Here is a 27,924-nt window from a genome sequence, read left to right as displayed (position 1 = left end):
CAATGGGACTCAATAATGAAATTTGGATTTCCATTGTATTTTCCAAGTGTTGTAACTCTGCTATTGCTATCATTTCCCTCAGACTTGTGTTGCTCTGCTATAATAAGCTTTTTCCACAACGGGTATACTCTATAGTTAATTCCAATCTCTATCTATTTGTATGATCACATTGCATGATCATAGCTTGTTCTCGAGATACTCCCATTATTCCACAGTCATATTGACTACAATCCATTCATTTCTTAGTTTATTTTTGTGTAACCTATTTCAAGTGTCGTGAACCGAGATTGGGGCTTCACAATTGAAGGGTCTCTGGTTATATTTCTACGAGCACAAGAACCACATATCGCAACAACCTCTACCACAAGGAGGCGGTGATTAGGTCACGCATTCTTTTTAATATTATTTCAAACTAGATATAAGAAGTTTGATTTCTTAAATGGTAGAGAAGGAAAAAATTAATCCAAACCCGACAGAAGTATCTTTTGTTTAAAAGGAGTTATATCGGTGCAAGCTTATACAAAGGAATTTCCCGTATGTCTCTAAGATAAGGGTCAGCACTCTCCAAAAGAACCAATAAATAATTGGCAAGTAGCATAAATCATTTTTAAAGCCATAGGCCCAAGTCGGGCGTAATGCATTGGCTGTGAATATATAATGTTTCAGCACTCTTATGAAAGTCAAATATTATGAATCTTTTGTGAAGCCATAGGCCCAAGGCGGGCAAAATGCATTGGTTGTGAATACATAATGTTACGCAATCACCCCCAACATTCACCAAGAAAGACTAGTGAGGCAATAATCGACAAAAGGTCAAAGAGAATGAGCAAATATTGAGGCTCAAGGAGACTCAATGTTGTGGGGATCAAGGAGAGGTTAACTAACATGCTTGATGCAACATGCTGAGCAAGAGATAAACCCACAAACATTAGTGAAGGTGTTCTAAGCTTGAGGTTCACGATTATTAAGTACCATGCATTGTATTACGTCCCAATTTTTGGCTCAATTTTAAAAGTTTGTTTATAGCCGTTGAGGCTTCATAAGAAGTTGAGAGATTGGTTAAATTAGTTATTCGTTATATTTTTATATGAAAATGAAGTATTGATTATTTGTTATGATCTCATGGGAAATTTACAATATTGATTAATCATTATGATGATATATGAATTGGAAATGATTGGCTAATATGATCATATGCTATGATAATTTTGATTTCATTAAATGATGAAAAATATATTATTACCATGATAAATCTCTTTTGAAGGAATGCAGCGAAGGAGGCAAAAGCATTGCCAGAGAAGGAATTGGGCACAAGGGTGCCACCTACAATTGAGCAAATAGGTACGAGTCCTAAGCCACCACAACCATGGAAAAATGGCTAGGCAAGCAAGGGTATACTAAGGGACAACCATGATCTAACCAGCTAACATATATCATTAAATAATAATAAATCACTAAGCATTTATAGATTTGTTACCTTTATATTTTGGAATATTTTCAAAACCTTCTATTATGTAAAGCCTTGTCTTAATATAACAACACCATGATACCTATATACTCATACGTTTACATACATATATATGTATATGTGCGTAAATCAATTAAGCTGCATATGCCTACTTAAATTGAATGTATACATAAAATACATAAGTTTAGGATTTAGGCATGTATATGTATTTTTGTACATACACATATGAGTATAGGTAGGTATGATGATGTTCTTGTATTAAAACATTAAGACGGTGAAGTTATTATTATTTTCCACCTTGGCTATGGACTTAATATTATTTCATGGTTGGCCACTTCGCTAATTGTCTCATTGGGCCTTATGTCACCACGGTGATCAGGTATAATATTATATGATAGCCACTTAAGCTAATGACTCCTTGTTTCCATTGTAACTCTCATTGTCACCTTTATCTTGATCTTGCTCGTAACTGATCATGGGGGAGAGCAAGTTATATGCAGTGGGATTCAATAATGAAGGACAGATTTCCATAGTATTTTCTAGGCATCGTAACTCTGCTATTGCTATTGTTTCCCTCAGACTTGTGTTGCTCTGCTATCATAAGCTTTTTCCACAACTGGTATACTCTATAGTTAATTCCAATCTCTATCTATTTGTATGATCGCATTGCATGATCACAGCTTGTTCTCAAGATGCTCCCATTATTCCACAGTCGTATTGACTGCAATCCATTCATTTCTTAGTTTATTTTTGTGTAACCTATTTCAAGTGTCGTGAACCAAGATTGGGGCTTCACAATTGGAAGGTCCCTGGTTATATTTCTATTAGCACAAGAACCACATATCGCAACAACCTCTACCACAAGGAGGCAGTGATCAGGTCATGCATTCTTTTTAATATTATTTCAAACTAGATATAAGAAGTTTGATTTCTTAAATGGTAGAGAAGGAAAAATTCAATTCAAACCTGATAGAAGTATCTTTTGTTTAAAACGAGTTATATCAGCGCAAGCTTATACAAAGGCATTTTCCATATGTCTAAGATAAGGGTCAGCACTCTCCAAAAGAACCAATAAATAATTGGCAAGTAGCATAAATCATTTTAAAGCCATAGGCCCAAGTCGGGCGTAATGCATTGGCTGTGAATATATAATGTTTCAGCACTCTTATGAAAGTCAAATATTATGAATCTTTTGTGAAGCCATAGGCCCAGGGTGGGCAAAATGCATTGGTTGTGAATACATAATGTTACGCAATCACCCCAAACATTCACCAAGGAAGACTAGCAAGGTCAAAATGAAGGTTGTGTATTGATATCCACTAAACCACGAGTATATACTTGTCTAATAAGAGAAAGAATAATCTATAACAAATAAGCAAGTAAAAAGAGAGTTTAAACTAAGTCAGCTCATGGTAGTCCATTGTATAGGTCTTCTTGTCTAATCGAGCAGTGGGTCGCCACTTTAACACTAGTATGCTCAATGGCTGGACAATGGTGTAAGCCTAATACTAGGGTAGGGAGGGTCTTTCTCAAAAGAGATTGTGTGGGGATACTTAAGGGTCTACGGTTTGGAGGTTAAGCCCCTAACAATGTTTCTCCTCTTCACCAGATGCCAAGGCTGCACAAAACAGAGATTTGATCCGCATTCAAACATCTTCTAGTAACGGGTATTTTGCTATTATGAAATTGAAATTTCAAGTTGAAGATATGTTAGATGGTTAATATTGTTTAATCAATTATGTTCTTTCAGTTATTCTGTTATAGTCGTCGATGCTCTTCCACCTAAATATGTAAAGTAGTTGTAAAACTATTTTCATGCAATTATGAAAGGTAATGTACCTCTATTAGCAGAAAAAGATCTCCCTTTCCATTAAGTAGTGGTTAGTTGTGATGGCAGCTACATATATTGCATTTGTTGGTTAAATGCCCTTTCAATTGTTAGTCAAGGTAATTCAGTTAGTCTATTATGACCATTGATCTCTTTCATATGAACATGTAAAATAGCTGTTATAACTACCCTTTCATGCTCATGAATATGAAAAGGAACTGGATTCAATGATATGATAGTTGTTAGTTAAGGCTCGAAAAATCGGGTTGTTACGCATTGTGGGAGAAATCCTTATAGAAATCCAGATTGAAGATCCCTGATGAAGCCTCCTTTGAGCAAGATAGAAGGCAAACATGCAATGGCCCACAATGTAGTAACGAAGGAGAAACAGGGAAGTGGGGAATGCAAACGGGGTATGACAACATCAGAAAGTCCAAAAATATTTTCTAGGGTTAGAAAATGACTCAAACAGCCTCATAGATAGGATTTGAGACATTATAAATCCATCCTTCCCAAAATTGTTTTCCTCGAGCAATGACCATTTTGACTCTCCGAGATCTTTGGTCCTTCCCACCTAGCATATTGTGCACATTGATTCTTCCATTGAATCAAATAATTCGTAGACTGGTGTACGATCCCTGTCTAATTCTGATCTTAAATTCTGTCTTGTGTCATAGGAATTTTGTCCAACAGATGGTGTGCAAGATCTGAACTGAAATTTTTGAGTTCTCAAACACTTAGCACTCTAACTTAAATCCACCAAATGATAATTCTTTATAGAATAGAAAGCTTCAAACATTTAGAAATGTAAATCATGCTTGAAGCAACCACAACTCATTAATGAACATTTAAACAGATACTTGGCTTCCTTACAGACTGAAAATGAACTATATTTCAAAGAGACTTTTCGTCATACATTTTCCATGCATTATAATCACAGAACATGTTGCAGCCTTCATAGAGTTGTGAGAAACCTTAAACACTGGAGTTGGAGACCCACAGCCCTTTCCATCATGTTTTCACTCCTCAAGCTGGAGATCATTCCCCAATGGCTCATGTGGCTTGACTGCTGGGAACACCTGCCTTCATGGCAACACAAGCAATGTCTAGAATGCAGTATTTTCAATCAGCTATCTCTCAATTTTAATCTCTGCAATTTCAAACCCTTAATTTGCCAAAACCCAATTGAATTCTCTTCACAGTTCAGCACAAATGATGACCCTGCAATGAGTCACTCCAATTAGCAAATATCAGTGCTTCCTTCAGCACCTCAGATGCATGTAAACTCTGAAGAAGTGAGCTTCTCCAGAGTGCAGAAACCCTGATGCAAAACATGCCAACTCCAAGAGCTCACAGAAAATTCAAGACAAGAGAGAAATAATCATAAGGTAATGAATTGATTTCTTGAGAACGCTTTATATATCCTCAATAAAGTTCGACCATGAGGCTTCCTTTATAAGTCTCTTTAATAACTTGAATTTATGAATTCATTTGTTTTCATAAAACATGACGTTGACTTTGGCTATATCATTTAACAGCCTCTAAAACAAATCATTTAATGCACATTAATAAAACATCAATTGGCCCCATGCACTTTATTATTTTATAATTGGGTACTATAAAAATATTACTAATAAAGTTAGACTTCATTAATAACAAATTGATTGTGAACAGAGGCTATAAAAACACCTCCAAGGAATCAACTATAAATCCAGATATAAACTGCTCAAGTCAAGGATGCCAAATCTCAACACTAAAACACATGTTCAGACACTCTACTAAAGATAGAAGTATTGACTTTCCTGAAGTAGACACTTACTATAAACAGAAAGTGTTCCAAACTGAACCAAACAAAGAGCAATCATGTACTCTCCTATCCTCTGAAATGGAAATTGACCTCCAATTCTGCCAACTGAGACCCCCTAACCATCTGGCTTAGCATATGAGGGCCACCGAGAGGCTAATCCAAACCACCAACCATGGCGAGCTAAAAAGGCGACATTATGATCTTATGCTCCTTAACTTTACCTTGGTATCAATAACAACATGAAGTACCAAAATGTCCTTTCCCTCATCATCTCAAGTTGGCAATTCTTTTAACGGTGTGAGATGTTGTCATAAGGCCCTCTTGATGCAAGACACAAGGAAACATTATGAACCTTTCTATCTTCTCACAATTCCAAATTACATGCAACTTCACCAATTCTACTCAAGATATGTTAGACCCAAAAGGCATGGTTGATATTTTCAGCCCCACTACTTTTGATGGAGGCTCGCCTATAAGGCTGCACTCCATAGTAATGCAAGGATGCACCCCCCCCACCCCCCCCCCCATTTTTTGCCCCACGTCTTAGAGACTTCAATATGCTGGGGACTTGGGGACTCCATCCCCCCATCCCCAGTGGCGCCACTAGATTTCACCACCTCCACCAAGGATGGGGGACATCCTCATGTTGACTATTTGCAGATTTGACTATTTATGTTTAATATTCAATGTTCCAATTCAATGCAATGTTCAAATATTTAGTCTTTTACATTTTTATATCTTATATTGCAATACATATTTTCATAACTAGCATTTTAAGTACCATATGCATACATATATATATATACCCCCCTCATGTCCCCTGCCGCCGCCGTGCCCCCCCCCCTCCCCCCCACCACCGTCCCCAAATTAAGGCCCCTCTGTCCCCCCATTCCATCGTCCCCCTATCCCCAAGAGCAATGTAACTATGCTGCACTCTCAAATGAAAACATAACTTCAGCTTCAAATAATTTATTTGTGTGCTTCTGATTTATATAGATTGTTTTTGTCAATTTTTGGCTTGCTAGAGTCGATCTCTAAGTGATCTTGGGTTTAATCAATGATCCACCAAATCATTAGCTATTGACACTCTACTATCTATATGAAGAGCACACATACTAGAGGGGGGATGGGGTGAATTAGTTTTTTAAACTTTTAATCTTATGAAAATATTAAAACATAAAGAGAGCAACCATGAAAAGTTCTCAAAATATTCTCCTTCATCCTAGATTTGAGGGCTATGAAGATTTTGTTTTTGTAAATAATGGGATCATTTGATACTACAAAGTTTTCATCTCTCACATTACCACCAAGGAGAAAAATAGCAAATACAATTTTAGCATATTTTCAATAGAGACCTTCCAATTGATAGAAACAGAAAAAGAAGAACACAGAGTAGGCTTCCTAGAAAGAGCATCACCAACTACATTATTTTTCTATTTCATCTACTCTACATCCCAATCATAGGCTTGGAGCTTATTCACCCATTTTTGTTTCCTATGATTCAACTTATATTGGCCAAGAAAGAATCTAAAGTTATTATGGCCCATCTTCATCAAAAATAATTCCACAAACCAAATATTATTAAAACTTGACCAAAGCATGCATGATAGCCAACATCTCTATGTCATAAATAGCGAATCTTTTATCATGTTCTTTCACTATTTATCTTTCAAATGCAATGGGATGACCCTTTTAAAGTAAGACAAACTCTAAGTCCTTCTCTTGAAATATCACATTCCACAACCAATAGATGTGAGAATCTGAGATAACAAGAACAATCAAAAATTCATAGAATTGTATTTATCAATGCAAAAGCTTATTTCTTTGTCATATCGGTTAAGGGTGCTAAAAGCTACGAAAAACCCTTGAAAACCCTCCTATAATAGCTCCAAGCCCAAAGAATTCTCTCAACTATGTCAATATGCTTGGAACAGGCCAATCTTAGATGCCGCGGATCATCTATTGTTGCACACTAACACCTTGAACACCACTGAATGGCCCAAGAATAAGACCTTTGTCAACCAAAACTCACATTTAAATTCCTTGTCAAAGAGAGTATCGTGTTGTAATAATTCAAACATTGTACATAGATGCTTTAAATGATCTTCCCATTGTTACAAGTTGTGTGTCATTGGTCTCCTTGTGATGGCTTGGGTTCGCAACATGGTTCAACCACATGTTGTGTTCTATAAGTCTAGTGGGCATATCGGGCATTAATAGGTCGATCTTTTGGTGCAACGAGAGTCAACAATTGGTATCAGAGCCTAGGTCATGAGCTCGAACCTTGTGCTTGGATTGAGGGGAGGGAGTGATTGTTGCAAGGTGTGTGCCCTTGATCTCCATGTGATGTGTAACGTAGCACTTGAGTTTGTGACATGGCTTAACCGCCTTTCAATTTCTATAGGTCTAGTGGTATGGGCCATAGTTGGAAAACTCGTCGAATACTCGGCAAGTTTCCAACACTCGTCAAGTTTTTTAGCTCGGCAATTTTTTCCCGGAAAAACTCACGGTTTGCAAATACTCAACTAGGGGAAAAAAATCATTGATTAATCAGTGAGTTTTAATTAAAAACTTGCGGTGATAGTAACCCATGATATATAGGGGAAAAAGTCTTTTTTTTTGCAACGCCAGTTGCATTTTGTGCATTCTAGAGGCTTGAGATATGGAGAGAAGAAGGCTTGGAGGCATTCTTAGGTGATTACAAGTGATTCAAGGCGGATTTTAGTGGATTTGTAGAGGATTCTAGTGGTTTTACAAGACAAATCTCTTTCCAGGCATGTTCTTTTTATAATTTTTTATAGTTTTGAAAAAAGTTCTATTGTTTTTGTCATTGCTCGTAAATGAATTCAATTCATTTAAAAGCATTTTAGCTCTATGTTTGAATGATTTAAAATCCATTTAGCTCTATGTTTGACAAAAAAATTTGAAGAATATGTAAGATTTTCTAAAAACAAACCCTAGTTGTTCGTTTACTTGGTTTAGTAACTAGTTCATACTCATAGATCTAAGAACTACTAAGTTCTAAGTTAAAACTTTGTTTATTCATTTTTCTATTAATTTATGTGTAGGGCAGTAGTTAAGCATTAAAAAAGCATGACAAATTTGCAGGAAGAGTGGCCACAAACACCATGTCCATCTGGATATATAGGCACTCGGCCTAGAAATGCAAGAGATAAGACATGGCGATATGCCAATGAAGCTTCAAATAATGTTGGGAAGGTTATATGCATTCTATGTGAAAAACTTATTTTTGGAGGCATAAACCGCTTCAAATACTACCTTGCAAGCATAAAAAAACATGATTCAAATCTTTGTCTCAAGGTAACTAAAGAAGAAAAAAGATTCATCAATGCCCTACTTGCAGCTGCTGAAGAGAAAAAATTGAATAGTGAGAGGACGAAATTAGCTATGAGGGCAGCCATAGCTGAATCTCAAGGAGCTCCTTTTGATTTGCAAAAAGAAGAAGCACTTGAGAACATACCAGGATCTCTTCGTGGCCCACGGATTCGCAAACAAAATGCCTCTTTTGCCGGTTCCACTTCTTCTACAGTTCCTAGTTCTTCATTACCATCCGCATCAAGGATAGGGAGTTGTTTTGTGTCCAGGAAGACAGCGGAATCATAGCCATCATTAGAGGGTACTAGATGGAACAAGGAGGTGCATGAGCAAATTGATATTGCAGCTACTGATTTTTGGTTTTTCAACAATATCTCAATGCATGTGGTTGATAGTCCTTACTCGTTGAATTTGGTGAATGCAGTTTCAATATTGGGCAAAGGGTACATGCCGCCTTCTCGCAAGGATTTGAGTGGAAAGTTAGTATTTTACTATTTAGTAATTGTAAATAATTGTGATTCACTTAAGTTCATTGTTATACTTTAAATCTTAATTGTTATTTCCTATTTTATACTAACACTTTATTACACCTAAATTTTGTAGGTTGCTTGACCATGTGGTTGAGAGGGCAAGAGTATTGATAGAAGACCAAAAGAAAGAGTGGAAGAAATATGGCTGCACCATTTTATCTGATGGGTGGACAGATTGAAGAAGTAGAACCATTATTAATTTCTTGGTTGCTTGCAAAGATGATGTGGTGTTTTGGAAATTTGTTGACGCCTCCAACAAAGTGAAAAATGCACAGACATTGGCTTTAATGTTGGAGAATGTTGTCATGGAGGTGGGAGTAGAGAATGTGGTGCAATTCATCACAGATAATGCAACAACATATGTGGCAGCAGGTAAATTTCATTTTTTATGTTCAATATGAATCATGAATGTAATGCTATGGTATTATTCAATTTAGATTTGATGTAAATATGGAAAGTCTGTAACGTATTGATTTTTTACTAATCTTTTAGGTAGAATCCTCCAAGAGAGGCATCCCACATTTTCTTGGTCACCTTGTGCAGCACATGTCCTTGACCTTCTTTTGGAGGACATAGGAAAACTTGATTGGGTAAGTCCAGTTGTAGAAAATGCTAGGCAAGTCACCAAATATATCTATAATCACCCATGGGTTCTCAGTTTGATGAGAAAGACCACTAAAGGCAAATTCGGTGAGACCCGCTATGACAAGATTTGCAATGGTGTTCTTGGCGTTGCAAAGTATTCTCGACCACATATTGGCTCTAAAACAAATGTTTGTGTGTGTTGATTGGGTTGCTTCACCTTACTCAAAGAAGCCTAAAGGAAAGGTTATGGCACGGATAGTCTTTGATGATAGTTTTTTTGCAAAGGCTACAAAGATTGTGGAGGTAACTTCAAGAATCAAAACATTATATTTTTAGTTGATTAATGTTTCATTATTAATTCATAACTTACTATGTTATTAACTAATTTGTATTTTTCAAATTTCAAATGCAGATGTCTATGCCCCTAGTTAGAGTCTTGTGCATATGTGATGGGCAACAATCCCCAACGAGAGGTCTTTATAAGGCCATGGATAAGGCCAACGAGGCTATTAGAAACTACTATCATGCGAACAGACTCAGATTTGACCCTATTTGGGAAATAATTGATAGGAGGTGGAACAATGTGCTCCACCAACCCATTCATGCAATAGGCTACTTCCTCAACCCCAAATTCAGATACTATGATTGTCCTTGAAATTTTGCTAAGACTTAATTTTACTTTCCTTTTAAAGGTTGTGTAGTAAGATTTGATATCATTTTCTATTTGTTTTAGAGCTGATGAATCCTACTGAGATCCTAATGGAGAGGTCATGGAAGGTCTCTCTAAATGCATTGAGAGAATGATATCCAATGAAGCAGAGAGAGACCTTGTTGTGACCGAACAATAAGTCTATGTGAATTGAGGGGTAATTTGTTCTCTTCTATGCTAGCAAAGAGAGCAAGAGCTACTCAAGCACCAGGTAAAGCGTCAAACTTTAAAACTTTTGCAAATTGATTAGTTGTGTTTTCTGATTATCTTTTTTCATTGCTTAATAACTTATTATATCTTGTTTTGCAAATGGTTGGTGGGCAATTTGGGGTAGCAATACCCCCAATTTAAAGAATTTTGCTCTCAAAGTCTTATGCCAACCTTATAGTGCATCCCATTGTGAGCGCAATTGGAGCTTATTTGGATCCATCCACGCAAAGCAAAGAAACAGAATGACTCAAAGATGGCTTAATGACCTTGTTTATGTGCACTATAATCTTAAGTTGCACACAAAAAGGGCACACAGTTCAGCACTACCTAGTCCACTTGATCTAGAAGAGATAGATTCTTATTCTAATTGAACGGCACAGGAGCCATGTCCATTGTTTTCAGTGGATGAGATCACTGATTTAGAGAGGCAGGGCATGGAAGGGGGTGCTGGAACAGATTTTCATTTCACAATGGATGACATTGAGGATGAGGACGATAATGATTCTCAGAGGAAGGATTACTAGTGCCACATATAGGAGGAGATACATCCTCTTCTAGGACATCAAGGCAGTCAATAGGGATGTCAAGCGAGAAGGCACAGCCGCAAACTTCACAGTCACGCAACTCACACTCAATCCCAGTGTGGGGCACTTCTTCGAGGACTAAACCCCCTCGCTTTCTTGCTAGTACAACTGGAAAGAGGAAGATGTGATTGTATTGATGTATTTAGTATTTACTTCTAGTTTGACAAAGTGAAACAATTTACTATTTTGCTTCCCGCCATCAGCATTCCACATGAGAATGTGATTTTGCACCCACTATGCATTTATATATATATATAAACTCTACTTGTTTCTTTTGTGTTCTGTTTAATTAACTTATTAGATGCATCTTCTCATTAAATTTTGCAAAAAAAATGTATTTTTAATGAGATTTCAGCCTTTTTTTAGGTTCCCGAATTTTCCCAAGTTTTTTGTGAAAAGTGCCAAGTTTTTCCCGATTAAACTTTTGGGGGGCTTGGCCAATTGTTGTCGAGTCAAAGTTTTTCAACTATGGTATGGGGCATTGACAAGTCAATCTTACCACTAAATTTTCTTACTAACTGCTAAGTACCTATAGGGCTCATGAATGATGTAAATGTAGCTATTGTATTTGTCAAGCAAAAAGGCATGACTAAGACCCAAAGTTCCCAAAGTCAAATTAACACCCCTGCACATACTCATTCTTTAAACAGATTTGATGGTCTCAAATCAATTTTTGAAAATATACATAACTCCATGTATTATTTAATTAACTTACCAATCATCCTAAGAATCTGTAACTTGTTTTTTATGGTCTTCTTGTTCAAAGCTCTATAATCAATATACATTTGCATACTATCATCCCTTTTCTTCATAAGAACAATAGTAAAACAAATAAACCAAAACCAGGCCTATTGTGACATATTTTCAAGAGTTCTTTTATGTTCTTTCCTATCTTATTTGTATGCATTCTCTAATGGCAATAAAAACTAGTTATGACAAGATTAGAGTCTTTTTCCAACTCTATGATATGCTTAAATCCTCCAAGTAATAATCCTAGAGACAAATCACTAAAAATCACACTTAGTTTAGCCACAACATTCTATATATCAATATAATAGATGTTTTACTTACCCATGGACGAATTTGTCCACATCACAAAACAATGTTGTCCATGCAGCTTGTCCCTTAAAGAGAATCCTCTCCATTCTTATAACTGCAACCATTTATGGTGATTCGCAAAAAAATACTATAAGCACCACATGCTTCCCTACAGATCTAACTTTAATCTCCATGGATTGATAGGTTTATGAAAGCTTGTGAAAGGAGTGCAACCATTATACACACAAAAATATGTCAATCTCTCCTAAACCACCATCGTAGAAACCATCACATAGCTTATAATGCCACATTTCAGTGATGAGTTGTCAAGTCATTTTGGTTCATGGAATGGTGAATCAATCAGCCACAATAGCATTGAATACTTCAAAATACTTAGCCTTTAGTCCTCACTTAACCACCAAGCTGTCATCAATGAAATTGAGGTAAAAACCAAACATCAATATTCATTATATGCTCATATTCAAATAAAATTACTCAAACTCTAATGGACGATATTGAGATGCTCTTAAAAGAACTATAATAGTTGTGCTCGCATATTCTACCTTTTGAAGTTGACATTCCTCTATGATTCATTAGGGCTCAAGTACTTCAAAGACCTGAATCATCTTCAAATATGAGTATCACTTAGAAAATAATGGATTCGGCACATGTCAAGGCAACTAATAGCCCAACTCCCATGGTTCACTATAGGAGAAGCACTAACTTCTTGAATTTTTTTGGTCGTATTCTTCTACTTTCTTTGGTGTTTCCAAATTCTCTGTGTAGGGTTGAGGTAGATTTCTTTCTTAAGCATTGATGGCTCAAGCATCAAGGCTCTTCTGATAGCTTCTTGTACATAAATGGAATAAAATGCTTCATAATACCTTTAAGGTGTTCAAATTAACCTTCCTCAAATGCAAAAAATGATTGTCTTTTCATTAATGTAAGTACCACTGCTACAGCTTACTAAAAGTCAATTATGTAGGATTTTATAGTGTTGTTTCATAACTGCAGTTTTTTTCAAATAGTATTTTCATCCTTAAACTCGAAGTAGTCCAAATTCCAAGGTATTTCAACTAAATTTATCAAAGCATAAGGCCAAGGTTATTGAAAATATGGGCAGAGACAACTGCAAGAATGATTAAACCCAAATATTATGTGCTTCACATTATTTCATTCAATGCCCTTACATAATATATATAGGGTTTCTGTTTCCAATTTTATAGGAAACCTCATGATCTACTTTTTTAATTAGGTTTTTTAACAGCTCATAACTGCAGTTTTTTTCAAATAGTATTTTCATCCTTAAACTCGAAGTAGTCCAAATTCCAAGGTATTTCAACTAAATTTATCAAAGCATAAGGCCAAGGTTATTGAAAATATAGGCAGAGACAACTGCAAGAATGATTAAACCCAAATATTATGTGCTTCACATTATTTCATTCAATGCCCTTACATAATATATATAGGGTTTCTGTTTCCAATTTTATAGGAAACCTCATGATCTACTTTTTTAATTAGTTTTTTTAACAGCTCAACATACATACCACTAATAAAATAAGTTATTGAACAAACCTTTCTATTGGTAATATTAAGTTGTTTATTAGCAACTTAATAGTGTGAGACCAAACTATTTTATGCATTCTAATATTCCTGAATCCTAACACCTAGATGTGAACACCAATTCCCAAGAAAGGTTGTGTCCTAGTGTGCCCAAATCATGGTGCCACCAATGATGAGCAACATTACCCATATGCAATGGTACCCAACTAAATGGCATCTTGTACCTCAATAAGACCAAAAGTAAAATGAATTTGCAGTTTTTGACACCAAACCCTAGCAAAAATCTTGTTGCTACCATCAAAGGTGGAAGCATTCAGCTTATTCACTTTTTGTTGCGGTATTTTTTTCTTTGCATTGTTATTATTGCCATTTACAGTTCTTCCCATTGAAGTCCTCATAGCCATAATATCTAGGTAACCAGCACAAGATACTACTTTTTAAAGCTTTAGATTGACGTAGATAGTCAAAATATTTGCCAACCTCTTCTATGGGAAAGTCTTCAAGCACTTGTTCTTCCTCTGTCTCTTTTTGCGAAAACACAGGTTTTGATGGCTTTGGCATGAAATTCCCCACAAATTTGTTATTTGTAAATGTAGTCCCTTATCCTTGAGATGCTTTTGTGGGTTCTCTATGTGTTAAGTTTCCTATAACATCTAGTAAATGTCCTATGCAATCTAAGTGTATTCAAGGAAGAAATCATCTTTTTTCCTAGTTAACTTATGGCTTCCACTTTCCCTTCTGCCATATTTCCTTTAATTAGATCTGATGCATGTGATTTCCTTTGCTCCCTTCTTTGATGCATAACAAAAGCATCAACACTTTGGTTCGCCCTACAAGCTGGCAAAATCAAAGTTCTAATAGCACTACAAAATCCATTTCAATGGGGCGGCAAGAGGGGATCTAGGCACTTCAGGAGTGGGTTGTGTGTAAGAGATACAGAGGGAAATATACTTGCAGTGGAGCGTAAAAGCCTTGGGGTAGGAACTAATAATGAAGCAAAAGCACAAGCAGCAATACTAAGGAAAGAACTAGTGCAAAAACTTCAGGTGCAGAATCTTCAATTGCAGGGTGTTTTGCACATCATCATCAATGTGATTGCATTAGGCATATCATTTGCATGGCATATCCAAAAAACAACTGCAATCATCAAGATGAAACTAGATCTATTTCACATCTCGCATGTTTAAAAGGAGTGAAATACGTTGGCTAGCTCAACATCCAAGCTGGAAGTCAACATGGCATCAGCGACATAGGTGGCATGAGGACAAGTAGACCTTTTAGGCAAATGAGTTGGAATCCAAGTAATGATGGAAGGCAATGATGGCAAGGTAAAAATTTGACAATTGATTTAATAGGTATAAAGTAGAAATAATCTTGGAGGAGGGGGAAGGACGACCAGATGTTCAAAGTGGGGAAGGTGGCAGAGTGTAAATTTATTTGGCTTGTCGCTATTATGATAATAGATAGTTTCTATTATCTTTGTTTAGTATCTAATGGTTATCTATTGTAATCTTTTGTAAATATTAGAATGTTTCTAATATTTAGTTTTTTGTTTCTAGAATAGAATGTTTCTATTGTTTACGATTGTTTCTTAAGGAAACATCGTTCACTCTTTTGAATAAATTGATCTCTTGATCACTATTAATAACAAGCAAATATTTTCCAATTACTTCATAATATGGTATTAGAGCCAATACTCTAAATATTTCGAAAATAATTATAATTTCTTGGTTGAAATTATCTGTCTTTTATTTTCAAAATTATTTACATGCATATTTGCTTCCACCTCTCTCTATAATCCAACTAGGGTTTCCATTTGAGAGATCTGAATCCACTGACTTCTATTTTGGTTATGCAATTCATCTGTGTCCAGAACTATCTTTTTTCTACACATTTTCGCCATTTTTTGTTTTTTCTTGCAATAGGGTTGTTTTTGTTCAAAACCCTAATTTTTTGTTCCGAATCAAAAAAATTGCAAATTCTTAATAGATTTTTTGAAATCTCATCTGGATTATCCTCTGTTTTTTCTGGGAGCCTCGATTTTCAAGCCAACAGATCCAAAAACCGACAACATATCTTTCTGGGTTTTTCAAGCTCTCTTTTGGGTCTCTACTTTTCAAGGGTTGCATGTACTTGCATGTTTTTTGCATGTGTTCCTTTGCCATGCAAAATCTCATGTTTTGCATCCCTTAAAAATTTTGGTGGGTTTTCATAAATTATTTTCTCAAAGAAAAAAAATCTGATGGGTTTTCATTTTTTTCCCTAAAAAAAATTTCTTATGGGTTTCTATAAATTTTCCCTAAAAAATTTCTAATTTTGTAATACGCAAAGTTGTTTGAGATTCCTCTATTGGGTTTGTTATTTTTTCCTCAAAATTATCTATTGGGTTTTATCGTTTTTCCTAAAAAACGAAGCTTTGTATTGTTGGGTTTTGATTGATTTTAAACCTCAAAAATCATGTTGGGTTTTGATTGATTTTCACCTCAAAAATCATCTTGGGTTTTGATTGATTTTTCACCCCAAAAGTCGTGTTCGATTTTTTATTTTCTCCTAAAAATCATGGGTTTTTTCGGTTTGTTTTGGAGCATTATGCTCATATGCAAAGTTTTGGAGTGGTATTCAAAGTACCATCAGGCTTCAACAGTCTTCTCAATAAACATCCTTTGCTGCAGATTTAGGAAGCTCCTGAAAGAAAAATATTCAATGCACATGAAGGTTGAATGTCGAAAGTGCTTAGCTGCCCTATCTAAGCAATTTGGTTTGCAGCTCACAGCAAACAGTGCAGAGCACCTTGAGCAGACAGAATCTGCCTTTACGCCTTTTCACAGCTTCATCGTCTAGATAGATTAACCATTAAGAGAGGGTATTACGATAATAGATAGTTTCTATTATCTCTATTTAGTATCTAATGGTTATCGATTGTAATCTTCTGTAAATATTAGAATGTTTCTAATATTTAGTTTTTTGTTTCTATATAAGAATGTTTCAATTCTTTACAATTGTTTCTTAATAGATAGTTTCTATGATCTCTGTTTAGTACCTAATGGTTATCTATTATAATCTTTTGTAAATATTAGAATGTTTCTAATATTTAGTTTTCTATTTCTAGAATAGAATGTTTCTATTCCTTACAATTGTTTCTTAAGGAAACATCGTTCAATCTCTTGTATAAATTGATCTCTTGATAACTGTTAATAACAAGCAAATATTTGTCATTTACTTCGTAATATGATATGAGAACCAATACTATAAATTTTTTTGAAAATAATTATAATTTCTTGGTTGAAATTATCTGCCTTTTATTTTCGAATTTATTTACATGCATATTTGCTTCCAACTCTCTCTATAATCCGTCTAGGGTTTCCATTTTGAGAGATCTAAATCCACTGACTTCTAGTTCGGTTCTGAAACCCATTTCTGTCGAGATCCGTCTGTTTTTTCTGCACATTTTCGCCATTTTTTGTAGTTTTTTGTAGCAAGGCCATTTTTGTTCAAAACCCTAATTTTCTATACCAAATCAAACTTTTTTTTACAAAATATTGGTGGGTTTTTTGAGATCTCAACAAAGTTGTCATCTGTTCTTTCTGGGTGCCTCGATTTTTGTGCCTCAGTTTTTTACCAGCTAATCTAGAAACCGACAACATATTCTTTCTGAGTTTTTCAAGATCTCTTCTGGGTCACCCTTCAAATTTTCTAGGTCTCTACTTTTTGAGGGTTACATGTTTGTTGCATGTACTTGCATGTTGTTTGCATGTGTTGCTTTACCATGCAAAGTCTCGTGTTTTGCCTCCCTTAAAAATTCTGGTGGGTTTCATAATTTTTTTCCTCAAAAAAAATCTAATGGGTTTTCATGTTTTTTTCCCTAAAAAAAATTCTTATGGGTTTCTATAAATTGTCTCTTAAAATTTTTTGATTATGTAATTCCCAAAGTTGTGTGGGTTCCTTTGTTGGGTTTGTAATTTTTTCCTCAAAAACTATTTGTTGGGTTTTACTATTTTGATGTTGAGAGACAACATGTCACTCAAAGGGCAGATAAGAGAGGAGCATTTGAGGCATATTTTTCAAATTTGTGCATCCATTTTTCATCAACATCATTTAGACCCTATTTGGTGTGGGGTACGTGATCTCTGATTTCAAGTGGCAACAAATTCGGACATTGTAGCAGTCTTTTGCACTTGGGGGTTAGATCTGAGTTCATAGGAAGAGGTAAAGTGCATTGTGGATCGTTGTGTCAGACTGAAGTGTAGAGTGGGGTTGGATGATATTCTTCAATTTCTAGTCCCTAGAAGAGGATTTGTTGTTACGAGGGGTGATTTTCTTGGATTGTCTGATTAACTATCTTCAGTACACCACTTTATTTTCTATCGCTCCCTAAAGATAGTCTAAAGAGGAGGGAGGAAGCTTGGCGGACCTAGAAGCTACTAGCGTATTTTGTCCACGACTGGGAATTGGAATTCCTGGTTAGTCTCTCAGGTAAGCACATGAACCCTGGAATTTTTGGGCTCAAACGTACTGCAGCTTGGGAGGGTATGGAGCAAAGGTGGGACGTTCGAAGAAATGCGCGTAGGCGAAGGCATGGAACAATTGGTGCAAGTCGTGATGCTAGCCATTTTAAGAAATGAATTCCACACACAACTGAGGGGAGCGAGGAGGGCGGAGGGGGGGTGAATATGTTGTGAACAAATATAATTAATCCAAACTTATAAAACTGATCACCAACAATTAGAACAATGATGCACAACAATAAGAAACCATAAACCATAACAGAATGATTTTGTTGACTAGGGAAACCCTTTTTCAGAGGGAAACCCTAATGTGGATGGTAACCACAACACAATGTACTAATATATAAGTTCCTTGTGAAAGGATGTGATCCCGTTAGGAGTCAAATGCAGTTCATTTAGTAAAACATTCCTTGTTGGAGGACAAATCCCCATTAGGAGACCCTCCCTGCTTTCGTTGATCATAAGTAATGCGAACCCTGCATTCTTGGATCACATGACCAAATTTGTGGCAATAGTTGCAACGGATTCACTTCTTCTTGGAGCTATTATGAGACTAAGAAGATGACTGAGATGAGCCTTTATCCTTGTGAAAGGATTGGGCTGAAAATGCTTGTTCAGAGGAGGATGAAGGAGGACTGCTACCAAACTGTTGTTTCCAATGCTCCTGCTACAGAAGTTTAGTGCACAAATTTGGAAATTTGAGGTAAAAATGGTGGAAAACAAAATTGTTATGGCTGGAAATCAATTGACAGGGGACTGTTAAAACCCTAGACACCGAAAACAGAAAAGAAGGGTTTAAAGACCCCCAAAAAATAGCCGTGATTCAGCAAGAAAATATGGCCATGAATTTTCAGAGGTTGTTTGTAACAAAACGTAGACAGAAAAATACTTCAGGACCCAAAAACGACCCCCAAGAACAATGCCACAAAGCAGCTAGAAGATGCCCTAAAAAACCAAACACAAAATGATGCCCAAAAACCCTACTCTGGTTCGAAGAAAATGAATTTCTACGAAAAATAGAACACACCTAGGCAAAGATTTTCAAATATCTTACAATTCTAAAAATTTCATGAAGAAATTAAAGATTTTCAAAACCTACTTTGAAAAATAATTAGAAAGTAAAGATTTTCTATATAAAATCTTACGACTCTAAAAATTTCATGAAGAAATTGAAGATTTTCAAAACCTACTTAAAAAAATAACTTAGAAATTAAAGATTTTCTATATATACGAGTATACACAAGAATGTCTCTATAACGAAGAAAGAGAGACAAATAGAAACATTATGAAGAGAGGAAGAGAGTTTCCATATTGAACAGAGAGAGAATATGGAAACATAGAAGAAGAGTGACCATTAGAAATAGAAGTAAATCTACAAAAGAGAGAAAAACAAAAATAGAGAGATTTAACTCTAATATTTATTGCATTGAGACTACAGCCATGGGATAGATGAAACTCTATACTCGAACAAATGAGATCCAAGAAATACAATGTCAAAAGGTTAGTTATTTAGGGCAATACATAATCACAAGATGCAATGAAAAGAGGAATCAAGGAAGCGGAAAGCCAAGTAGAGAGGTAGGAATCATCTTGATGATCCATAAAATAAATGATTGAGTGAAGAAGCGGAGGTTGAGAGACTGGGATAACCAGTGTCATAATGCAAGGGAAAAGAATGTCCAATAATCCACTAGTCAAGGAGAGTGAGAAAGGATCAAGGCAAGGCAAAAGAATGTCCAATATTGACAACGAGTCAAGGAGCACAAGCAAGGATCAAGGTTCAAGGATATTCAATACCATGGGTATCGAGAAGAAGAGAAACCTGATGCAATATGAGGATCTAGGTATAGAAAGGCTTAAAAACCTACAAACAGGGTGGAGCTGATCAATAATTAAGGTGAAAGATTACCAAGCGCCACACATCAAGAGAGAAGACTTGAGATCATGTTAGGGTTCAAGGATTGAGGAGACCTGATGTGGATACCTTCAAGAAGGATGTAGGAAAACATGCAAGAACCTACCACAAAATGGTTTACAAGCAAACAAGAATTAAAAGAAGGCATGATAGTCTAAGAAAGTCTAAAATTTCGTCCACAGTTAGAAAATGACTCAAACACCCTCTTACTTAAGATTTGGGAAACTATAGTTATTGGAGACTATGTGAGTTAATGTCTAAAAGGTGCCATCTCTTTTTGGTTTTTTCAAGGTATTTTAGTGAAGTGGCCCAATACTATTAAAATTTAGTATGACACCGACGTTGGGGTATGTCAGGACAACAAGATGAGTTCTCAGTAGAGGGGAAAAAGGGCCTCAATTTCAAGGGGGGCACAAGGGGATGACAATATGGGGTGGGGAGCGAGGGTATTGTATACTATACATATAGAACTTGAAATGTTAGTTATGAAAGGATGTTTCGATACCAAATTGAAATACTTCAACATAGCAAAATTGCAACACATACCACATAGTAATATAGTACATATCCAATAGTATCATTCAAAAATCAAAATTCAAATAGATCTTCAATTACCTGTCTCGGTGGCAGGATGGTTGTGGAATGGCGGATGTGGGGGTACTTGGGTACTCCAAGTATCCAATGTAGGGCAGTCCCAGGGACAAGTGCTTACGAGGCTTTACGGGGGTGCGAGTCATTGGGTTAAACTGTTAAGATTACAATAATTTGGCCTAAATGTTTTTTGATATTTAGATGTTTCAGTCATAACTTGCAAATTTAGACTTCATAGAATAAAGAATTTTAACTCTAAAACTTGGCAAAAGCTCCACATTAGTCAGCAAACATCACCAAAATAACAAGTTTTAAAACGCAGGGGAACTTAATTTGTTTATTTTCTCCACATTTAAGTCATTGCAGATCAATTTAGAGTCTTCCCTACAAATTCGCAAGTTTCTATTCAAGTTGTTCATTTGAGGCAAACTATGGTATAAATATTTGTCAGTACACAGCAATTATGCAAACTATGTCATAAATATTTGTCAATTCACATAAGGCTTATGGTTTCTAAAACCCATCATCATATATAGAAGTCTACCTCAGTTTTGGTTCTTGTTCTGTACTAAGTGTAATTGTGAGGACTTTCAAGCATTTGTGGGTCCCAAAATCACATAAACAATTTCACTAGAACGATTATTCACAATTGCAATGGAGCATCAAAATTATTCTTGTTGTTACCTTAAAAAATTTCATCGATGAGTGTCAATGATTTACCAATCCAACTAAACATATATGATTCGAAATTATATAATGGTGGAAATTCAAAAAGGTTCATAACAGCCACCATCTACATAATTCAGCTGATAGATTCAGGCATATCCAGGATATGCTATTTAAAATGAGATATTACAAGACTCTAAAATGAAACATATGCCTCTATACATACCATACGATGCCCTGATCGTGCACTAGGAGAACCTTTCAATTGCAACTGCTCCCACTGATTTGTATTAAGATCAAGACACCAAAAATCCTGAAAACAAAATGAGAATATGTGGGCAACCAATTACTCCCAAATTCTAAAGCTGTCTTTCATTGCCTAAAACATGCATAGGCTATATGGAGATCAATTACGGGAGTTGATAAAAATTCCTAATCAACCACTTCAAAAGCAATTTATTTTCAATGAATCGGAAATCAACCTGTAAATCAGTAATGTTGCCATATCAACTAAATTGTTCTCTTGTGCAACAGATCATCTAAAATAAAAAAGTAAATCCAAGATATGACTTGTTTATATCTAATCTTACATATCCTGTATATTTCAAACCTAAGAATTGGAGTTACGTAGCACTTGATGACTAGCTTCTAGAAAATGGCTAAACAATTAAGTGAAAAATATGGTGTCTATGTGTAAGAGTTAATATAAGATGAATTGAAATAAAAATGAGGCAGTGCAAGATTTAAAATGATGTTCATAGGAATGCAAAACCAACGTGAGCTTCCCTTTTCAAAACAGCAGCTTCCATACCACCACTATCAACCAAAAAATGCAATGGCTTGGACCACTATCAATTCAAAATGATTGTGATGACAGGGAAAACCACAATGTCCATTATGCATTGCAATTTATACTAATGCTCGCTCGCAAACTCTAAGATATACGGAAAATTGTTTAAGGCGGGGGTCCCAAGCTTCAAAAACCATTACATCTTAGCAAGATGGAAAAAGACTCGAAATCCCAGTCATCTCAGACCAAACAGAGAATGTGGCACTTAACCTAGGAAGCACCCAAAAAAAGGAAAGATACATGACCACCTACAATCTCATACGCTCTAAGACAAATTGACACAAGAACAGATTAACATGAACTAGCATAAAGTCTACCATTCAGAGGCATAAACATGGCAGTTTGAAGCATTCAAATACAAGCCTTACCAAAAGAATCTGACAATTAAAAAGGGGAAAAGCACTCATCAGTTGGAAGGATGAATAGTTCATAAAAATTCAAAAATTGTAAAATCCAGGGGAATCATAAACAGTGCTAAGGATCTTATTAGTAATAAATTCACAAAAATAGCTAAGATGTCATCAAAGATGATAGCAGAACATATTTACTCCAAATAAATTTCACAGTTTAATAATTCATCTGACCAACACACTAAACAAGGCACACAGTGCTAAATACATATCATTAGAGAACCAAGCAGGTCAGAATGATCTGCACAGCCCAAGTGCTGCAGTCACAATGAATGATACAATTCATAAGTTACTAGTTGTTTTCTGAAGGATTGTAGTCAGGCGGGATCAAAATGATACTGACATATTCCATGATCCTCAGTAATCCTATCGATATTCCTCTTTTCCCCCTATTCAATACCACAAACTAAATTTTTAACCAAAGGTCCTCAAAAAATATTATCCTGCACCTGCCCCTCTTTCCCTTGAAGCCTTCTCACTGTCACCATACGTATAATCAATAAAATATACATCAGAATTTAGAGGATAATGAAGCATTTCTACCTTTATAGTATATTACAAGAATAACTTGCAAAGTATGAATTAATAATGTCAACAGTTGGAGTACTGCATTCTATGAATTTAAAAAATTGCCAGCCAATTCCTATGAAGACCCTAATATTGTTGATCACACAAGGACTGAACATATAACATTCATTATAAGCATGCATGAAAGACAATTTTATGATTTAGCAAATGGACATTAAAAGAGAAGCAATGCACATGACATATATTAGTAGGTACAAATTTCACGTACATCTAAAAACATTAGCATATTCGAGTGCAAACATGACATCATTGAAAGTATCCCACTTAAAAGGAGATATACAGCTGACCAACTTGGCCATGGTTTTCCTACCCAGGGATCATATCACCAATTCTGCAATAGTGATAATTATTTCACCGACCAAGAACAATATTTAATTCAGGAACTTAATATGACAAAAGTAATTGGTTAAAAATTTGAACGAATTAATGAATGATCAAAGCTATTGTCTATAATTTCCAAAAAAATGATGTTTCTAACAAAAAAACCATAGAATTAGAAAGTTTCTAATATATACAGAATCTACAATATTTACCATTAAATAAGGAATAACAAAGATATTATAAGATATTATTCTAATACCTTCCCTTAATGGTCAATATATCAGCTACACCAAGTCAATATATCAGCTACACCAAGTTGCCCCCTGATTTTTACAAACTTGTCCAGGCTTAAAGACATGGTGAGAATATTAATTATCTGATCCACATTTGGAACAGATAGCAATTGAACTGATCTAGCTTCAACCAGTTGTTGGATGAGATGACAATGAAGATCAACACGCTTGGTTCTCTCATGGAAGACTGGATTCTGGGATTTGTTTGTCATTGTAAAGGAAAGTAGGATTTGTTTGAGACACCTGCATGCATGAAAGCATCCTTCGAAGCCAAACACCTCACAAACTCACTTGACTATTCCTTGATACTCAGTTCTGTCGAGGAAAGAGCCACCACCTGTTGCTTCTTGCTAGTATATGTGACTACACCAAATTCCAAATTGAAAACATACCCAGATGTTGATTTTTTCACCAATGGACCTCCCCAATCTGAATCTGTAGAACTAATAAATTCAGGATGATGACTTCTACTGAAGCAGACCAAAATCAGAAGTACACTTCACATAACATAGCACACTCTTTGCTCCTACCTAGTGATCATCCTTGTAGGTCGTCATGAAGCATAAAATGTAGCACATTGCAAAACTAAGTTCAGGCCTAGTAACAGTAAGATAAATGAGACTGCCCACTAATTGCCTAAATATTGATTCACTCACCACAAGTGAATCTGATTTGACTATCAACTTCAACCCTTTCTGAAATATCCCTGATGGATATGGACCCAATTATTTTCTCAAAATAATATTCAAAAACACAAACATACGAAGTTGCATTATAAACCAATAATATAAAACCATAGATTCTCATAAAATAGCTTGAAATATGCTATTGCATTATAAATCAGCAATACAATAACCAGCATTCAAAAGTCTAATCTTAATCACAGTTTTACACTCAGATTGGAATACTAAGAAAGAAATTGTAAGCACAAACGAGACACCTGATGTGACGTCTCTATGGACAATGGGTTTGCATCCACTTTCTACCGGCACAAGGGTTTATGTCCTCCCACTGGATGAAAGCTTAAGCTTTCCGAATAACTTTCGCAAGAGAGAAGTTGAAATCTAAATTATAAACCAAGCATAATCCGAATGAATGAGTCTCTCTCCTTTTAATCCTCAAAGTTGTGACTCTTTGACTCCCTTCCTGTCTTTTAATCGTATCCCTCCTTGCCACTTTTAGCCCACTTTATAATATTAAATTGACATTTTTTAATTTTAATTCACGCTCTCATAGTCAATTTTAATATCATATGAATGTCTTTAAGTTTCCTAATGTCCCAAAAGGAGACATTACAAATCTTCCCTCCTCAAGATTGCTTGTCTTCAAGCAATCAGTACCAAGATCCCATATGAACCTGCAGGTAGCTTTGTAGCCCAATCTGAAAACAAACCCTACCACACTACGAAGCAAGGTGTCAAAATGCAATACTTACATCACCCAGATCCCTAGAAACCATGTTAATCTATGAAGTATCGTTGCATCTATTTCTTGTACAACTCTGATCATCATTGCGTTCAGCCTCAAACTATATAGAACTACAAAAAAATCCTCAAAATACCATAGATACAAATGGTCAACACCTGGATCCCAAACCATCCCATGTGCATGTTCAACCAGAACAACCTGGCATGTGCTACTATCGTATACAAGAAGACCCCCAATCCGACTAAGAATCCTACTCCAATTGAGATCACAAGCACCACTGTGGTCAAATAATTGTAAAAACTCAACTGTGTGCCAACCAACTCCTAGAAACATTATGAACCATGGGAATGTTCCTCCTGGATCCCACAAACAAAAGGGCCATCCATCTTCCCAACTATCTGTACTATATTGTTGTTTTGTGCCCATAGTGCATGGAGTACCCTAGCTACTCAACTGCCCCAAAGTTTCCGCTCTCATTATATGCACTCTAGGTATATTGTTTGCCACATCTCTATCCAAGGCTGATTTGTAATCAGCGTTATGTCCCTCTGTCAAGGCAGCAACCTCTTGGTTGCAACAATTGTCAATACGGAACTCCTGACCAAAATCAATGACTATACCATCATCGGACTCAAATAACGGGTTCTCCATTATCCAATCAGCATCTACTTCAAACAAAGGGTTGTCTACAAACTGAATGTAATCTAAAGTTTTGGTACTTGGTCTTTTGGAGCAACTATTTAAGTCATAAGTCTATTGGATGCTATTAAGTTTATTAATTACTTCTTAGAAAAACTCCTACCTCTCTTTGCTCTCATGCTCTCGAGAATGATTTGTGATCCTAACCTGATTTTCTACTTTCCGAAGAGCAATCTGTGTATTATCCAATGCCTCATAAGCATACTTAAGCTCCATGTTGAACTCCATAATCTCATTCTTTCCTTTACTCAATTGATCAACATATATTCCAGCAACCTTAAGAATGTAATCCCTGTCAAAAAGCAAACATAAATAGTCTGATTTCATAGATTCAAGGGCTGTTTTGACTACCTGCAAATCAGCAACAACCAAATCTCCTTCCACTCCCTTTTGAGCCTTCCTATGGAAATCCTCCATCGTCTTGTGAGTGCTGTCATAAGATACCGAAGATGCCACAACAATGTCTTCACTAACCTTCAACTGGTTTTTTAAGGCATGCATCTCATTATTATCATGTTGATACAATTCATCGTCTTGCAGTGTCATCTTGGACTATTCATTGGAGTTAATATCATGAGTATAAGAAATGTATGGCTCATTGTACCAAGACTCCAACATGTTGTTACTTTGAGTACACCCAGCTTCATCAACATGTTTGTCAAGGCTAACCTCCAAATCACCAAAGTAGAAACTTGTACCCTGTGTAACATGATCACGAGAAGGCTGCAAATCAATGGTAGTTAATTGTCCTTCTATTAGAAGATCATTTATTAGATGATTTTGGATTGCTAAAAACTTCTCATACAAATTTGTGCACTTGTCTTTTGCAAGGAGATCCTGGACCAATTCAAAATACTTCTTTTTTGCCATATCAATTTTGCTTTGAAGTTTTGGATGGAAGTTCATATAATCAAAAAGAAAAAATCTCTTGAATTCGTGCTGGAAATTTGTTATATTCATCATAAATGTCAAGTAGATCTACTCTTATATCAGATTGGAAATTATGGGTTAATTGTTGTTTAATTTGAGCAAGGTCCTTCCTAACCCTGTTCTGATTAGGCATTTTCCCCAACTAATATTCTGGACTCAGCTACAACAAAACTTTCCAATTTGCCCAAATAATTCTATCAAACAATTGGTGGATGTACAACATCAATAGATTGCTTCAGCAACACCACAGTCCAACTTTCAGATAGATCTAAGTCTTTTAATGTAAGGAATTTGTCCATTGTATCATCACTCTTTCAGAAAGAGAAGCAATAGGTGATTGGTGCCAGTGATCCAAAAATAAGGTGAGAAAGTATTGCTATAAATCCATTGAACCAAAAGCTGTGTCCAACTGTTTCTATGAACTCATTTTGGTGAAAGTGACGGAGATACAAAATATTTGTTATGATCAGAAAGGATCCAGCAACCAAATTTGCAATGCTAATTGCAATCACAGTCAAATTTTTTGCCTCCCCACCAGCTGGATGGTACGTGCGGCTGCCAATATGTCTCTCGCCGGGTCTGCCCTTTTTGAGTATGTCTCCTGAAACACTCTGCACCTATACCATTGTTATCCCCTGCGTTACTATTGGAGCTGACCTAGTAGTAATTTGCTTCGCCGGTGACCCCCTAACCTCTCCAGTAGTCAATATTGCACACTTAATGCTTGCAATACTTACGGCCTCCAATCTGTCAGCAAGACCCCATACTAACTCCTACTACCTCTGCGTTCAGTCTTAAATCCTCGATGTGGCTGTTGAATGGGATGGTGTGAGCCTCCAATTGGAAATAACATCACCCATGTCTCAGACTTGCCAACACACTTCCATTGATTTCTACCGCAACTTTCATGGTCTCCTATTGCAACTCCCACTTTTCCTATTGAAACTCTCATTCTCTCCTATCGCAACTCCCACTTTTCCTGCCACAACTCTCACTATCTCTTGTCGCAACTCCCACTTTTCCTGCCAAAACTCTCACTATCTCCTATCGTCAATTTTGAGTCTGAAACT

General features: G+C 36.0%; 1 protein-coding gene across 4 annotated transcripts in view; it reads right to left on the bottom strand.

The window, feature by feature from the left end:
• The window catches only part of LOC149567301 (Galactose oxidase/kelch repeat superfamily protein), a 228,799-nt gene that overhangs the window by 146,930 nt on the left and 53,945 nt on the right, over nucleotides 1-27,924 (bottom strand). For all 4 annotated transcript variants that reach the window (XM_089820483.1, XM_089820480.1, XM_089820481.1 and 1 more), the window contains exon 6: nucleotides 21,562-21,648. In XM_089820483.1, the coding sequence (XP_089676609.1) occupies nucleotides 21,562-21,648 (87 nt within the window). The remainder of the gene's footprint in view (nucleotides 1-21,561; nucleotides 21,649-27,924) is intronic.

The sequence above is a fragment of the Cupressus sempervirens genome, chromosome 3 (genome assembly GCF_028749045.1).
Source record: "Cupressus sempervirens isolate cs-2001-9-10 chromosome 3, ASM2874904v1, whole genome shotgun sequence".
Lineage (NCBI taxonomy): Eukaryota > Viridiplantae > Streptophyta > Pinopsida > Cupressales > Cupressaceae > Cupressus > Cupressus sempervirens.
Note: the sequence above shows the minus strand (reverse complement) of the source record. Positions and strands in the feature narration are given on the sequence as shown.